Below are 17,049 nucleotides of genomic sequence, written 5' to 3'. Positions count from 1 at the left end.
AACCTGTTGTAGTGGCAAGTAAATGTTACCTGAACATTTGAGCTCATCTGTTATTTGTACGATTTGGATAACGGTATGTGCTTCAGCTTTACAAAGGTTTCTTTTTGTGTTTTGCTTTGATTGGTTATTTCAGCTTGTCAGTATAGGTTCCCAGTACAGCTGTGGCCGGGCCCAGCAGTCAGAGTATCTGCTGATAGTGTCACGGGAAGTGAAAGGGGAAGAGAGATGCTTCCAGAAATGCTGCAGTGAGGTGTGTCACACCATTCTTTTTGCCCTCACACTGATATGCTTGGCCTCCTCGCATTTCTTCTGCTTTCGAATCATTCCACTTTATTCCTGGATGTACAGCACATAGTAATTTGTGTGTATTTGTGACTGGCTTTTATTTATATTCACAGTATTTCATTATACATTATGAATGTTCATATTGTAAAAATAATAAACAAACAAGCAAACAAAAAACCCCTAGTTATTTAGTTAAAGGTTTTTCTTAAGAAGAGTTCTTACCTTCTCAATAGGTAACTTCTTTTCCTTAAATCTTCCTCCAAAGTTAACAGCCTTTGATCCATACTTGTTAAGTAAAAGTGGTACAATTTAAACATTAGGAGCCCTGTGAATAAAGCTTTGAGTTCAGTGGGTTCAGAAAGGGACATTTCTGTGTTAATCATTGTTCCAGTCTGAGTGTATTTCATCCACCTAATAGCCAGTTAAGTTCTGAGTTTGAACCCTTTGTTTCTGGTAACTCAGAACTTAACTGTTTTTTTTAGGTGGATGAAATATATTCAAACTGGAACAACAAATAACAGAATTTTTCAGAAATAAAATATGGAGGAGTGAGGGGAGAACAAAACCAGCAGTTTTAAATCTTGTCTCAAGTGGAAAGAACATCCTGGGGGTTTTTTGCTTTTTTTGTTGTTGTTTTGGTTTTTTTCCCCCTTGGGAAATTTTCTTGAAACCCAAATGAAGAATCATAGCTTCACTCATTGGCTTTTTGGGCTGTCTCATCCTTCCTGCTCCCCTCGCCCTCAGGTCACTGCTTTTTTAATTGCTGTGTTACTTCCCAGTGTTCCAGCATTTGGGAGGGATTTTTTGCTAACCAGTAACATTGGAGGCAGTTTCCAGTTCTTTACATAGCTGTATTCCATTTTGAAGTGTCTTACGTGAATTGATTTGGGAACCTGGTGTTCTGTAGTATTTTTCATCAGTAAAATACTCGGAGTACTCGTTCTTTTCCTTGCTATATATATGGTTATTCAGTCTGAAAGATCAGTATAACATCATGACGATAACATATCAGTAAAGTGACTTGATTTGAGCAGAACCTTGCTTATGAGTTTACATGGACACTTAGCCATGCAATTCTAGATTTTAAACCTGGACTGTTGCCTAGCTATATTCCAGAATCTGCTTTCAATGTACCAAGCACTGTTTCTTGCAGTTGTATAGGTAACATTTGGAATGTGGAATTAACGCACTGGGTTTGCAGACTTTCTGGAACTGAGTAGGAAATGTGGCCTGTTACTAAGGATGTGTACGGTACAGGCAGCATGATGTTATTTGTGTGTTCATGTCCTAGATAGCTCAAAGTAAAATTCAATGTAATAAAATGGGAGATGGGGGAAGGCAGTGAAGAAATTAAGGCAGGTATAAAATTAAAAAAAATCAATCTGGAAGGGAATGAATTTTCCTTCCTCCTAGATTTGAAGTCTGACAATTGCATTAAGAGACCTGAAATACATATGCTTGTGGTCCTGGTGTCAGTCATCAGTGCTGAGTTTAATGGCTGATGTGTATGTATCTATAGCCTTTTACAAATCCTTTGAGAAGGCAGCAGAATGAATGCATTATAACTCTAAAAGGTGTGGAGGCCATTCTTACATTCATACGACGTGATTCTGTAAAAAAAATTGGGGGGAGGACTTCCTTTTATTCCATCAACTGTTAGATAGTCTAATTAAAAAAAAAAAAAAGATACAAGCTTTCTAGTGTGCAAGGAGTTCACCACATCTGAAATAGAAGCAGTAATATTCAAAGTATAAGAATATTTAAAACAGAATTTGAGAATAATTATTATGAAATTTACTCAGTTTTGAGAATCAGACCATCACAGAAAGAGAAGGAAATTGGTAGTCATCAAGTAGAAGAGTCAGTTAATATGAATAACTTCAGTGGGAAGCAGAGAAGGACAGGGATGCTGTTTGTGCAAGTTGGAGTGGTTGTCTGTAATGGTAATACTATTGCTGATTTGTCCTGTAAATGTGCTGTATCGATTCTGAATCAATATTGTTAAACCAGTACAGCAAATCTGTATAGGCAAGTTATTGAAATGTGGCTGGTTTTGAGATCTCTCTCAATTCAGTTAGGCATGAGATTTGTTCACTTCAAAAATAAGGTTCCTAAAAGTGATGCACCAACCATTTTGCCTATTCATAGGGATATTTTTAGGTGTACAGTCATTGATTTAAGACAGGAAGAGATTCATATATTTTGCTGCCATTGAGTAACTTGATGCAGGCAGGAATCATTTGATCTATTCTCTCAGCAATATCACTTTTATCATCTGTTTTTCTTAAATAGTCTTTTTTGAAAGACACAGTTATCTTCTCACGGAGCTGCAGACTTAGGAAAAGTTCTTCAGAAAGTTACTTCATTATTCTCCCTGAAATCATTCTTAAGTCTTTCCTCTTTGAAAACGAGCCTGACCGTAGCTAGGCATCAGGTAGTCTCTGTCTGCCTTTACTTATGCCAAACTGTTGGGTTTTTTTTAACTTTGCCCTTTCTGATAGTCATCTTTTATCTTACTTAAAAGTTCAGGCTTTATGAGACAGGAACTTCCCTATTGTTATTTCTTTGTCTTTTCAGGAAAATCCTGACCTGTATTGGCACATCAAGCAATATAATGCAAATAAATGTATTTCTGTTGATTAATTAATAATAATAATGCTAATAATGCTTTCTATTCCTCCCTTTTTTAGTTACAGCTGACAGCCTACTAGTGTCAGCACCCTTATTCCATGCAAACAGTGAATGGATCATGATCTAATGAATTTTCTGTGATAAGTAACATTGGCATTTTTCTATGCTTGGTTATTATGACACTGTTGGGGCTCACAGGGACGCTCAAGCAGGATCACACTGCTTTAGTAAGGACTGTAAGAAACAAGTTATGGAAGGAAAAAAACAATGAGGAAAAATACATACATGTATGTATACATACGTATGTAATCATACAAATCTATGGAATTCAGAGTTTCAGAATGTTCTCTTTTTCCTTCCTTAAGTTCTTGGTCATTAAAACTCTCTCTACTGTTTAAGCCCCATGAGCCAAAAAGAGTTGGTCCTTTCAGAAAGTCTGAGAAACAGTAGGCTGGATAATCTGAAATCCTTTTCCTATGCATTGTAATGCATGTTTTGCAGACCTCAGATTACTCTGATTTGTTGTGGGTTCTTTTTTTTTTTTTTGGGGGGGGGGGAGGGGGGGGAGTTGTAGGGCAGGGACGGACGGACAGACACGGGGTGGGGGAGTTTAACAATTCCTTCCAGTTTACCAGCATCCTTCTTAAAGCGTTGCCACCAACGCTGGGAACAATGGGGTGACTTTTGGAATACAAGTGCTAAAATATTGCTTTATATCTGATCATACTTTCTGACAGAACAGTTCAGTTCTAATCTGCAATCATTTTCCATTGTTTCTTTTTCTGCCATCACCTTTATTGCTGCTGATGCATCTCAAAAAGCTACGATGAAGTTTCTAGCATGCTATTGATACTATGCAAATAATACATTCTTAGTTGCACACATATGGAACTGCTTACAAGAGTATCATGTGTTGGAGTTTTGAAGAATTTGTTTAATGTTGCAAAAGTGACTTTATCTTGAAAGGCACCAGCTGATTAATAATGGCAAAAAGTCATCCAGGTGTTTTGCAGTCAGCTAATCAATAGTCCTATCCAACTAGCTAATAAGTAGTCAGTCTGCCACATCTCCTAAAAAGACTTATATGCAAAAGGTCAACTTATTTGGATTATGAAGCATTAGTGGGGGATGTAAGTAGCTGTCAGCTGAGGACCTATCAACCTTGTTGAACCAGGATTGATGATTTAGCTGATGTTTGGATCTTGTATCATATCTGCTTTCAGAGAGGTTGTTTACTTCTTTTGAGCGTCAATGAGGAAAGAAGTATTTTTCCTTCTGGTAGTTGTCATCATAGCTCATCTGATATCAAGTTCTTGCCATTTTGCAAGAAGAAGAGTTGACTGTGTACTAAATCAAATCATATACTTGAATTTTATTCTTAAAATTTCTCTTCAGAGAAGGTGAATTATGCGTGGGTTTATTTAAACATGTATCCAACTTTTTTTAATATTTTCTAGCCTTTAAGTGGGTTAAAAATACTGTTTAAAATAGTCCTACATTTTACCTCAATAATTGAAGCAGTTACTGTATTTGTATTATATGGTTTGTAATTGCTATATAATATATAGGATAAACTTTATCTTTTGTGAGTGCTTTAAGCACTTCAACAGGCTTAGAGCCAACTTTGCTTTTTTTCCTGAAAATTTGTGCATGATATTTTTTGCTGATAGGGAAGAGAATCAACAAATCATCTCTATATATGAAGTAAGTCTGGGTTGATTTTCCAAGCTTGTCAGTAGACTTTCTTAGTCCATTTTGTGCAACTAAGCAGCTAGTTACTTTATGGGTTTTGTGATACTATATTACAAAAATATGTTATGGTGCAGACTGCAGAGTATCCATTGTGAAAGATTATCTGACTTAACGTCTCAAGATAAATGGTGCTTTTTTATTCCAATGAGGACATATCGGTGCTTCTAAAAAACGTGGGGTTTTGTAACATCGTTACATGGTTTTGGTGGAAAAAATGTCTATCACATTCATTTTTGATCAGCCTGTGTTCATTACTAACTATGTATGTATTTTACAGAACTAGAGTGATGTTAGGAGTGGAGGAGGGACGGAAAGGTTTCTGGTGATCACACCTAGACAGTGTAGTTAAAGTAGGTAGTTTGAGAGTGCTAAATTTTGATTGCCAGTACTGTTCATTGCAGGCTAAGCCTTGTATGCTGTAATACCATCAGGGTCCAAAAACTTTTACATTGCCTAGGCCTGGCATCAAGTTGGTTCATTGTGCAGACATACTGCCTGCTGCTCTTTGTAGGCATTGGCTCTGTCTGTCTATGGAGGTGCTTGTTTGGCTGTCTTACCGCAGTGCTGGAACATCTGAGCATCTCTCTCCTCTCTCTCCTTAAAAATACGATGAGGCTTTATTTTTCTCCTGACAGTGCTATATGGAAGCTGCTTTTAACCTTGGTCTACCTTCCACTTTTGTTGGGGGAATAATCTTATCCTTCAAGTACAGATTCTGGACCAAGATTTCATCTTGGCTGCATCTTCACTGCTTTAACAAGGCTTTTACTTTCTTCGGTGCTCTGCTAGACTAATGGCAGTACACAGTTTGTTTTTAGACAGGTAACTACGGTGTTTCAAGTGCTGTTGCCCTAAAAAACAAGTCAAGTCTTTGCTATGGGGCCACTACTAGGGCATTTTAATGATATAATAGAGGTTGGGGGCTAGGACAGCCTTATCACGTGTGTGGTGATTTGGTAGGTAGATTTACTATAGTTTTGGTAATGATCTTTAGATACAGTGTATCTGTGTAACAAGTTGATTTTTAGTACTTTGATCTGTGTCAGTAGTAATAGCATCATACATTATCTTGTCACGCTTTTGAAATAAACCTTTAAAATAAATGAACCAGCTACATCTGAATTCATTCTGACTTGGAAAGGCAGGCTATGTAAAGCTTCTAGCATTAGGTAAGTGTGTACTGCATGTAAGGTAAGACAAGGTACATGAAATTTCTGCCATTTGATAAACATGCTGCATACGAGGTAGTACTTATGTTGAGTATATCCTTCTTTCTCAGTTAATTGTAATTTATCATTTAATACCGAGACTTGTAGAAGCTTGTAAATACGTCACATTTCATTATACATGGCTTCTGCTTGTAGCGCTCCTTAATTAACTTCCTTGTAGCAGTATATATGAATTTCAGATGTTAATCTTGGTGTCCGACCATACTGTGTCTTGCTGTTTTCCAATCAAATGCAAATTTTGTCTTTGTCTACTCAAAATATTTTTTAATAGAAGTAGCATTATTCTGTAAGTAAAGCGGTGGGTATTCCTTCAGGCTAAAGTGCTTCCTGCATGCAGCCATTTACATATTAAATCATGCCACATTAAGATACCACATACGAACTTTTTAAAAATTAACTTTGGAGGATGGGAAGGTTTCCAGTAAATAACAGAAACAGGGAACAAGCTACTTTTCCACTGGCCTGCCTCTGTAGCCTTTTCTTTCACAGTATAATCATAACCGTAAATCATTAATTCTGTAAATGTTTAAAAAGAAAAGCTATGTTTTTCTTATCATCAGAGTGTCTGTATTTGTCAACATCAAAATGTATTTGCATTGAAGTGGAGAATCATGCTTCAGGCACAACCAACAGTCTGAAGAGTAAGGAGTGTTTGTACTAATGACGAGAATTTATGGAATTTGTTTTATGTGGAAATGCAATTGACTTTTTTTTTTTTTTTTTAATCTTTCAGCTGGTCAGTATTGGTTCTTCCTATAACTATGGCAATGAAGATCAGGCTGAATTTCTGTGTGTTGTCTCAAAGGAATTGCATAACACTCCCTATGGCACAACCAGTGAACCCAGTGAAAAAGCAAAGGTAAGTTACTAGACACTGGACTAAAGAAACGGTGTCAAATTGGGTGCGCTTCCCTAAGTCGTGCTAGGCCTACCTCTGTTCTGGACCATTATTTAATTGCCTTTTTTCCCCTCACTCATGACTAGTAATGGTTCCCTGTCCATTGTATGAGAGACTGTAAATGGTACAATCAGCATGCATTTGTTATACCAAATGGGTTCTTTAAATGCAATACTCTGTACTGTTCCTGATACCTGTCCTGTTTTTTCGAGTATTGGCAGATATTTGCTGTTTACAGTTGAGAATCTAGGTTTTGTTTCTTACACATTTGAATGCTTCCTTATTCTGTCACTGATTCAGTTGAAAACCGTTTTTCTTGCTTGAGTTCAACTGCAGAAATCTTACTGTCAAGAATGGAGATTGTAATATGCTGTCTCTGAAAAACATAGTCATGTGCAATATGTTATAAAATTAAGGTATTTGTTAGCTTAATATTTTCAGGTTTCTACCTAGTTCTCTTTACTTTCTGTAACCAGCTTTACAAAAAGATTGTAATGGGAACAATATCTTAGCATTTTACTCAGTTGTCTTTCAGAGTTTGTACAAGGGAAAATGTAAAAACACAACTGAATAGTAATAAGGCAGACCGGTTATGTATGTAAGTGTATTCTTCTTTCATGCATATTGAACAGTTTTTATCATTGCATTGTTGCTTTGTATGAGGAGATGACTACAGGCAAACTGGATACTTCTGTAGTTGGCCTGAAAGCTTTTAATTTAGTATACGTAGATGGGAAACAATTGGTAAAACATCAAAGGTTGCTTTTTCAAGAATCACCTTCAAAGAAATTAATTTTGAAATAATGCTAAGAATTGATCTGGGTCTTGGCACTGAGGCCTCAAATAGATAAAACTTCACTACTTTCTGTGCCTTGTAACTTGGTTATGCAGCTACTGATATAGAGACATTTTTGTAAATTGCACTATAAAAATAATCCAAGCTTTATGTTGGATTCTTAGTGAAATGATTAATTTATGCTCTTTTGTCACTGTTGAGATAAAACTTCCAAAGAGTTGTAAGGGATTAATGTAGTCAAGGGTAAACAGTGAATCTGGGTAAGCCATGGCTCACTCTTTCCAAAACCCTAGTCAAGGTCTGCTTTTGCCAGGATGCTTCAGGAAAACTTTAAAATTTGACAGGTTAAAGAGGTGTGTGCTAATAATTTAGGGCTGAGATATGTACCTGAAATAAAATGTGGAATTCTAGAACCTAATAAATATCTTCATAAGGAATGGTAGTACATCTTCAGGGAACTTCAGAAGTTGCCAGAGTTACATTGCATCCTTAATGTAAAAGAAAATATGGATCAAATGAAACTGTTAAACCCTAAATACAAAAGCTAGTTCAGAGTGCAGTACAACTCTGTAAATTCAGTAGCTCTGAGAGAAGCTAAATCTTAGACATCTCCATTGAAGTGCTTCTTGGTCACTGTTTCAGAGAAGAGAGCAGAGCATAATTTGACCAGGGTGATGAATAAGAATTACTGTTAATTTTGGTTGGAGATATAAACATTCACTCCTTTTGTCCTGGAAGAGTTGAGCTGTTGCTAGCAATTAATGGCAATACTTGAAAAATCATTTTTTATATATTGTGTTTCTAATAGATCGATTATTTTTTATAGGTATAAGTTGTGCCTGGAAAAAAAAAAGAAAAACCAAAAAATTTCTTTTTGGTTGAGAGGTTTCTGACAGCTGTGTTCAGGAATCTTGACTGGACCGTGGGAGCTGTTGTCTCAATAGTTCCCTCTTAGCCAGCGTCAATCCTCTAGTCTGCAATCTGTTCATTAGTGTCTGAGTTGGTCTTCATGAAGTTCATATGATTGAAATTCTGGTATCCAGTGATATATACAGAATAATGTGTTCGTGTACTGGGGCCTGACTTTTAGAAGCCATGAGAAAATCTTCCTATTACTTTTACAGCAGGTTGGGTTAGAGAAAACAATAAACTGCCAATATGTAATTTTTATTGCCAAGCACTTCAATTTTACTTAATAGTACTGGACTTTCAGAATAGGAAAAAACATTTTCTGATAGCTGATCTAATCAAGCTTCACCTTCATTCCCTCTTAGAGACTTTTTTTCTTGTGTTTTCTTTTTTTGGAAAACAGTTTGCTTAGTAAGTTAGTAGATGACTTCCGTGTAACCTTCTAATACACCTAAGCGAAGGAAATTAACGGCATTTGGGATATTGACTTAAATGGTTCCAGTAGCTTTTACGGGTAGCCATGGCACTACTGAAGGATAACCTGTATTCCCACAAGTATTCTTCTCTTTCATACCACTTTGTTGACCTGTCACTCTTGGGACAAATGACCAAAGCTTGTTCGTAACATCTGCATCCAAAGTTAGATTCTCAAGTGCTATCCTTTCCCATCCGTGGTGAAGAGTACACAGAGTTAAGGTACCAGCTTCACAGTTTTATTTAAATTTTCTCTATATTTACGGCCCCTATTGTTATGTTGCATGTCACTGTTGGCTTCTATCTGCTCACTTCAGGACATTTGAAAAAGGAAATTTTCATGACATCTGTAACATTCCTCCTTGAACTTGTCTGCTGTCATACTTCCTTACAAAGAGTGGGGGTCCCAGATAAAAGTAAATAAATGTCATTCCCAGATGCTTCAAGTGTAAGTGGACTGTACTTTCTTGCAGCTCTGACTCACTTGCAATCTCTTCTTTTCCCTTCCTTTCTCTATACTTGCTGCATGCTGCATGCCACTCAGAGTGAGGATGAAGAAACGGATTACGATATGAATGACTCAGATTAAGTGTAAATGTCATGGTGAGCACTAGCTGCCCTAGGATTTTACCCAGATGCTTTTCTGCCCCATCCAATTCCTACCCCCACTAGTGCTGTCCTTTGGCTAGTCCTGGTGGTGTGTGTGTTTGTGATTATAGTTGTGGCATGGTTAGCATAGAATTCCCATTCTGGATATTGCTTCTTTGACAGAATAATTAGTGTTGCTGTTATAAGCTGTATTGTGATTGGTTCCTTTAAAGCTTTGCTGAGAAGAAGAGTTCTTCATGTAGATTCTAGGGTCAGAATTGCTTTTCATTTTTATTTTCTGTGCACCAGCTTTTCTGTCAAATGTTTTTTTTACGTGTAGAGGCATCTGATACAAACTTACAGTATACATTTTCAGTAAATGTCTGATTTGGCAATAAATTAGCAAACTTGACTGAAGTGCAACATAGTCAAAAGATGGTCTTATCTGATAATTTTGAAACTAATAATTTTTTAATCAAGACTTGGCAAATACAAGTAAATAGCGTGATCTCAGTGCTACAGTTATATTTATCATAGAATCATAGAATGGTTTGGGTTGGAAGGGACCTTAAAGATCATCTAGTTCCAACCCCTCTGCCATGGGCAGGGACACCTTCCACTAGACCAGGTTGCTCAAAGCCCCTTCCAACCTGGCCTTGGACACTTCCAGGGATGGGGCACCCACAGCTCCTCTGGGCAATCTGTCCCAGTGCCTCACCACCCTCATAGCGAAGAAGGAAACAACTTCACAGGAAACAACTCTCTCTGGAGAGGGATCAGGTCCTTTCCACTGTAGTTCGATATCTTGTTGAAGACCAAGGTACTTTAAAAGTCACAAGTGGAAGAACACAAAAGTTGCATCAGAAAGAACAACTTTTGCAACCTTTTCCTAACATGTCTGCAAGCACTGCTCATATTTATTCTGCTATCCAATTTCTAGAAGATAACTTATCATTGAATGTTCAGTGATACGGTGTGCGGGTAGTCATAGAATCATAGAATCGTTTAGGTTGGAAAAGACCTTTAAGATCATCAAGTCCAGCTGTTAACCTAGCACTGCCAAGTCCACCACTAAACCATGTCCCTAAGCACCACATCTACATGTCTTTTCAATACCTCCAGGGATGGTGACTCAACTGCTTCCCTGGGCAGCCTGTTCCAATGCTTGACAACCCTTTTGGGGAAGAAATTTTTCCTAATATCCAATCTAAACCTCCTCCTGATGCAACTTGAGGCCGTTTCCTCTTGTCCTATCGCTTGTTACTTGGGAGAAGAGACCGACCCCCCCCTCGCTACAACCTCCTTTCAGGTAGTTGTAGAGAGCAATGAGGTCTCCCCTCAGCCTCCTTTTCTCCAGGCTAAACAACCCCAGTTCCCTCAGCCGCTCCTCATCAGACTTGTTCTCCAGACCCCTCACCAGCCTCGTTGCCCTTCTCTGGACACGCTCCAGCACCCAATGTCTGTCTTGTAGTGAGGGGCCCAAAACTGAACACAGTATTCGAGGTGCGGCCTCACCAGTGCTGAGTACAGGGGGACGATCGCTCCCCTAGTCCTGTATAAATTGAAGATATTTACCATTGCATGAGATTGAACTCCAGCTTCTCACCTATACACCTGAACTTTTTAGCTGTAAAGCAGCCTTATACTTATCTCTGAAGTGTTGCTTCCGCATGGCTGAAGAAGAACCTACATTATTTTCTTAACTGATGCTAACAAAAACTACTGCTGAGGTAGAATAAGGTCTTTTGCCAAGTCTTCAGGAATGGCTGTAAAGAATGGATCAAATCTGAAGCTTTATTGAAAAAAAATAAACTGGCACTGTGCTGGAATTGAATGCAAGATTCTTAAGCTGCCTGAGAGGTGAACAGTCCTTAAAACGCTATTCTATCTGCAGCAGATTTATTTTCAGTGGGAGGAAATAGTTCTCACATTCTGCTTCCCTAAAAAGCAATCACACTCAGGCCCCTAGGATGTGAGAGTTCATTCAGCATTGTTTAGAGTTCATAAGTCAATGGATCTGGTGCACCTGGAGGAAAAACAGAACAGAAACATGAGAAGAAAGAAAATTCTGAACACTGCAGATCTGTACCAGGGTCAGGACAGTCCCCAGTATCAGTAGAGACTGGATGCTGAATGGATTGAGAGCAGCACTGCAGAGGAGGACTTGGGTATACTGGTGGGTGAAAAACTGGATGTGAGCCAGTAACATACACTTGCAGCCCAGAAAGCCAATTATCCGGGGCTGCATCAAAAGAAGCATGGCCAGCAGGTCGAGGGAGGTGATTCTCCCCCTCTACTCCGCTCTCATGAGACCTGGAGCACTGTGTCCAGCTCTGGGGTTCCCAGTACAAGACAGACATGGACCTGTTAGAGTGGGCCCAGAGGAGGGACATAAAAATGATCAGTGAGAGAGAGGGCTGGAACACCTCTGCTATGAAGAAAGGCTGAGAGAGTTGGGATTTTTTGGCCTGGAGAAGAGAAGGCTCTGGGGAGATGTTACTGTGGCCTTCCCATACTTAAAAGGGGCTTATAAGAAAGACGGAGAAAGACTTTTTACGAGGGCCCGTACTGACAGGACAAGGGGCAGTGTTTTTAAACTGAAAGAGGGTAGATTTAGATTGGATATAATGGTGAAATTCTTTACTATGAGGGTGGTGTGACACTGGAACAGGTTGCCCAGAGAAATTGTGGGTGCCCCGTCCCTGGAAGTGTTCATGGTTGGGTTGGGTGGGGCTTTGAGCATCATTTCAAGCATTTCAACTAGTGAAAGATGTCCCCGTCCATGGCAGAGGGGTTGGACTAGATGATCTTTAAAGGTCCTTTCCAAGCCAAACCATTTGGTGATTCTGTGATCTAAAGTGTGCGGACAGAGGAGCATTATTAGTGAAGTCACCTGTTTAGCTAGTAGAGTATGTTCTCAAATGAAAGCTTCTTCCATGCCTGGTTCTGCTCCAGACATACTTCTCAATCCTAGCTATTAGCAGTTTGGGAGAAGGCCTGCCATAACTGCTTTCAAATTTTATTGACCTCTGTTAGTGTTGAGACATCTTCTCTTGGCATTTTTGCCCAGTAAGCTACTAAAACTTTTAGGAATAGTCTTATTAAAGGGTTTTTCAGGAAAAAAAAAAGGAGGAATTTCGAATTGCAGAACAGAGTCAGTCATCCTTTCAGTATTTAGTAAGTACATACAATTTTGATAGAATTCCTGATAACTGAAATTCAATTTCCTCTTTGGACAAAGTCACTGCCCATAACTATAAAAGATCCTCTTTCACACAGTTTCTGAACAGATGTGGATGGAATACCTCTCATGAGAGCTTGCTGATCAGAAATCATTTCCCCTTCAGTAAAGGTAGGGGTTACAGAAGAAGTACCAAGCAAAGTGTGTTAAAATATTGCCTGATCCGATAGAATTTTCTGCTTTGCTTTGCGTTTACTGGCTCAGTAAAGTGTGCAAAGTTCAGCATCCAGATCTGGCTTAGTTTTATCTTATTGTATGTGTTCCTGAAGCTACAGAAAATAGTTGTAAGTCTATTAATCTTAGAAGTATTTTTTATCTTCTAGGAAAGAATACACTCATGTTTCATTTTAAATTGGAAAGATTGACAAAGTGAATAGATCCAATATTATTTTCTAACTGCACAGGTGCTTGTTTCAGCCATGTTTTTGTCTCCATTGGAGATTGTTGCACTTACTGACTACATTTGCTGGGTCAGACTGTTACCCACTATGTGGACATCTACTTCAGCACTTTGTTCTCAGCTGTGACAAACAGCAAATACTCGAGGAGAGTTTAAGTATGAGGCATTTATCAAATTAACTCCTGATATATTTCCCCACCTTCCAGTAAGCCTCAGTTCAGGAATTTTGACTTCAAGCCTGCATCCCGATCATTGTCTGAAAGCTACAATGACACTATGATACCATGAGTAGGTATCAATGGCACTATCTTCTGTAAGTTTGTCTAATCCCTTTTGAAGATATTATACTAGCCGTTACTGAGCAATTTTCAGGGCCTAGCTTTTCACAGAATTCACTTGTATCTTTCCTACAGTTTCATATGAAATGCTTTTTGCTTAGTACACTTAGTAAATTATCTTCATGAAATAAGCAATATTTACATCTGAAATATACCCTAAAGCACCTTATGGCCTATGGGAAACATCTTTCTATATGTTGGAAATTTATCGAAGTAGCTGCAGTGACATCTGGCTTCATAACTTCAAAATAATAATATTGAATTTGAAATGAAAAAGAACTTTGTATACACAAGGCAAGATCCAGGTACTGCAGGAAGTGCAGTGAGCAAGGGGTAAAGTGGATTTTTTTTTTTTTTTTTTTTAAGCTGACACTGAACTGTCTCTGAACTATCCCTGAGGCACACAAATGGTGATGGGTTCTTCATGAACTCCAGTCCTTAAAAAATCCCGTGGAGTTGTGCAAAGCAGGTGAGATCCTACTTGCCTACAGTCACTACGAAAGACATGAGGCTTGATGACTGATAGAGGCTGATAAGTTAAATTATCAACATTTTAACAATATTAAAAAGAAACCAAATGCCTAAGACTTTATTTAAAACCATACATGAAACTGCTGTGCTGTGTTAAGTGGTTGCCAGCCATTATCCTACAAGCACAAAGATTGAAGTGTTCGTGTGTGCTGTCAGATTCTGGGGGTAGTCTGGGATGGAATGTGCTACTGAGTACTAGCATCAGGTGTTTGTCTTAGAATCATAGAATCATAGAATAGTTTGGGTTGGAAGGGACCTCTAAAGGTCATCTAGTCCAACCACCCTGCCGTGGGCAGGGACATCTTCAACTAGAGCAGGTTGCTCAGAACCCCATCCAACCTGTCCTGGAATGTTTCCAGGGATGGGACATCCACCACCTCTCTGGGCAACCTGTTCCAGTGTTTCACCACCCTCAGCATAAAAAATTTCTTCTTTATTTCTAGTCCAAATCTACCCCCCTTTAGTTTAAAGCCATTCCCCCTTGTCCTGCCGCAACAGGCCCTGCTAAAAAGTCTGCTGCCATCTTTTTTATAAGCCCCCTTTAAGTACTGATAGGCCGCAATAAGGTCTCCCCAAAGCCTTCTCTTCTCCAGGCTGAACAACCCCAACTCTCTCAGCCTTTCTTCATAGCAGAGGAGTTCCAGCCCCCTGATCGTTTTCGTGGTCCTCCTCTGGACCTGCTCCGACAGCTCCATGTCTTCGTTATGCTGAGGGCTTCAGAGCTGGACGCAGTACTGCAGGTGGGGTCTCACCAGAGCAGAGGGGCATAATCACCTCCCTCGACCTGCTGGCCACGCTGCTTTGGATGCAGCCCAGGATACGATTGGCCTTCTGGGCTGCGAGCGCATATTGCTGGCTCATGTCCGGCTTTTCATCCACCAGTACCCCCAAGTCCTTCTCGGCAGGGCTGCTCTCAAGCCCTTCATCCCCCAGCCTGTATTGATACCAGGGGTTGCCCCGACCCAGGGGCAGGACCTTGCACTTGGCCTTGTTAAACCTCATGAGGTTCACACGGGCCCACTTCTCAAGCTTGTCCAGGTCTCTCTGGATGGCATCCCATCCCTCTGGCGTGTTGACCACACCACTCAGCTTGGCGTCGTCTGCAAACTTGCCGAGGGTGCGCTTGATCCCACTGTCTATGTCATTGATGAAGATATTAAACAGTACCGGTCCCAATACGGACCCCTGCGGGACGCCGCTCGTCACCAACCTCCATCTGGACATTGAGCCGTTGACTGCTACCCTCTGGATGCGACCATCTAACCAATTCCTCACCCACCGGACTGTCCACCCGTCAAATCCATACCTCTCCAGTTGAGAGAGAAGGATGTTGTGGGGGACCGTGTCAAAGGCCTTACAGAGGTCCAGATCGATGACATCCGTAGCCCTTCCCGTGTCCACTGATGTAGTCGCTCCATCATAGAAGGCCACTAGGTTAGTCAGGCAGGACTTGCCCTCGGTGAAACCATGCTGGCTGTCTCGAATCACCTCCCTGTCCTCCATGTGCCTTAGCATAGCTTCCAGGAGGATCTGTCCCATGATCTTCCCAGGCACAGACGTGAGACTGACCGGCCTGTAGTTCCCCGTGTCTTCCTTTTTTCCCTTTTTAAAAATGGGGGTTATGTTTCCCCTTTTCCAGTCAATGGGAAGTTCTCTGGACTGCCACAACTTCTCAAATACGATGGATAGTGGCTTAGCAACTTCATCCACCAGTTCCTTCAGGACCCGCGGATCGATCTCATCGGGTCCCATGGACTTGTGCACCTTCAGGTGCCTCAGATGGTCTCGAACCTGATGTTCTCCCACAGTGGGCGGCTCTTCATTCTCCCAGTCCCCGCCTTTGCCTTCTGCGGCTTGGGCGGTGAGGCTCGAGCACTTGCCGGTGAAGACCGAGACATAAAAGTCATTGAGTACCTCCGTCTTCTCCGTGTCCCGTGTAACCAGGTCTCCGATTTCGTTCTGGAGAGGGCCCACATTTTCCCTTGTCTTCCTTTTATTCCTGACGTACCTATAGAATCTTTTCTTGTTGCCCTTGACGTCCCTGGCCAGATGTAGTTCTATCAGGGCTTTAGCTTTCCTAACCTGATCCCTGGCTGCTCAGACAATTTCTCTGTATTCCTCCCAGGCTACCTGTCCTTGCTTCCACCCTCTGTAGGCTTCCTTTTTGTGTCTGAGTTTGTCCGGGAGCTCCTTGTTCATCCATGCAGGCCTCCTGGCGTTTTTGCCTGACTTCCTCTTTGTTGGGATGCATCGCTCCTGAGCTTGGAGGAGGTGATCCTTGAATATTACCCAGCTTTCCTGGGCCTCTCTTCCCTCTGGGGCTTTGTCCCATGGCACTCTACAAAGCAGATCCCTGAAGAGGCCAAAGTCCGCTCTCCTGAAGTCCAGGGTAGTGAGCTTGCTGTGTGCCCTCCTCGGTGCCCTAAGGATCTTGAACTCCACCATTTTGTGGTCACTGCAGCCCAGGCTGCCCTTGAGCTTCACATTCCCCACCAGCCCCTCCTTGTTGGTTGTTGTCTTAATATCAGACTACACTGAAATCCTCACAGAAGGAAATTCTACATTGAAGACAGCTATGCCATTGTCCAGGGATTGTGCCTTTGCTTTCTTTCAGCTTTTTGAAATCAAGAGCCCTTCCCAGTACTAGGAAAACTGTCAAGATGCAAAAGAAAATGAAGTATCATTAGAGATACTTTTACTGACAGATTAACATTGTTAAGTACTTGTGCTCGGTACATTTGAAGCTTTGCTTATTGCTTTATTTGGCTACTGTCACGATTGGTTCTACAGTTTGCTTAAAGGCTTCCCTGCAGTACGATGCAGCCTGAGAGTTGACCTCATTATTGCTCATTGCCGTTCAGTTTAGAGTAGCAACATGAGAAACATTGTTGCTTGGACAGTCAATCCTAAGACTTGCATGCTTTCCTCACTGAAGGAGCCAAAGAGAAATGAAACAGAAAAGGGAAAAAATAGTCAA

General features: G+C 40.4%; 1 protein-coding gene across 2 annotated transcripts in view; it reads left to right on the top strand.

Moving 5' to 3' along the window:
• KCTD5 (potassium channel tetramerization domain containing 5) overlaps window positions 1–17,049 on the top strand; it is a 40,606-nt gene that overhangs the window by 16,017 nt on the left and 7,540 nt on the right. Inside the window, exons 5-6 of one of the 2 annotated variants that reach the window (XM_076351176.1) lie at window positions 134–250; window positions 6,631–6,756. In XM_076351176.1, the coding sequence (XP_076207291.1) occupies window positions 134–250; window positions 6,631–6,756 (243 nt within the window). The remainder of the gene's footprint in view (window positions 1–133; window positions 251–6,630; window positions 6,757–17,049) is intronic. The other variant, XM_076351178.1, reaches the window with a different exon arrangement.

This window comes from Aptenodytes patagonicus, chromosome 13 (genome assembly GCF_965638725.1).
Source record: "Aptenodytes patagonicus chromosome 13, bAptPat1.pri.cur, whole genome shotgun sequence".
Classification (NCBI taxonomy): domain Eukaryota; kingdom Metazoa; phylum Chordata; class Aves; order Sphenisciformes; family Spheniscidae; genus Aptenodytes; species Aptenodytes patagonicus.
The sequence above is the reverse complement of the archived record's forward strand: the minus strand, read 5'-3'. Positions and strand labels throughout refer to the sequence as shown.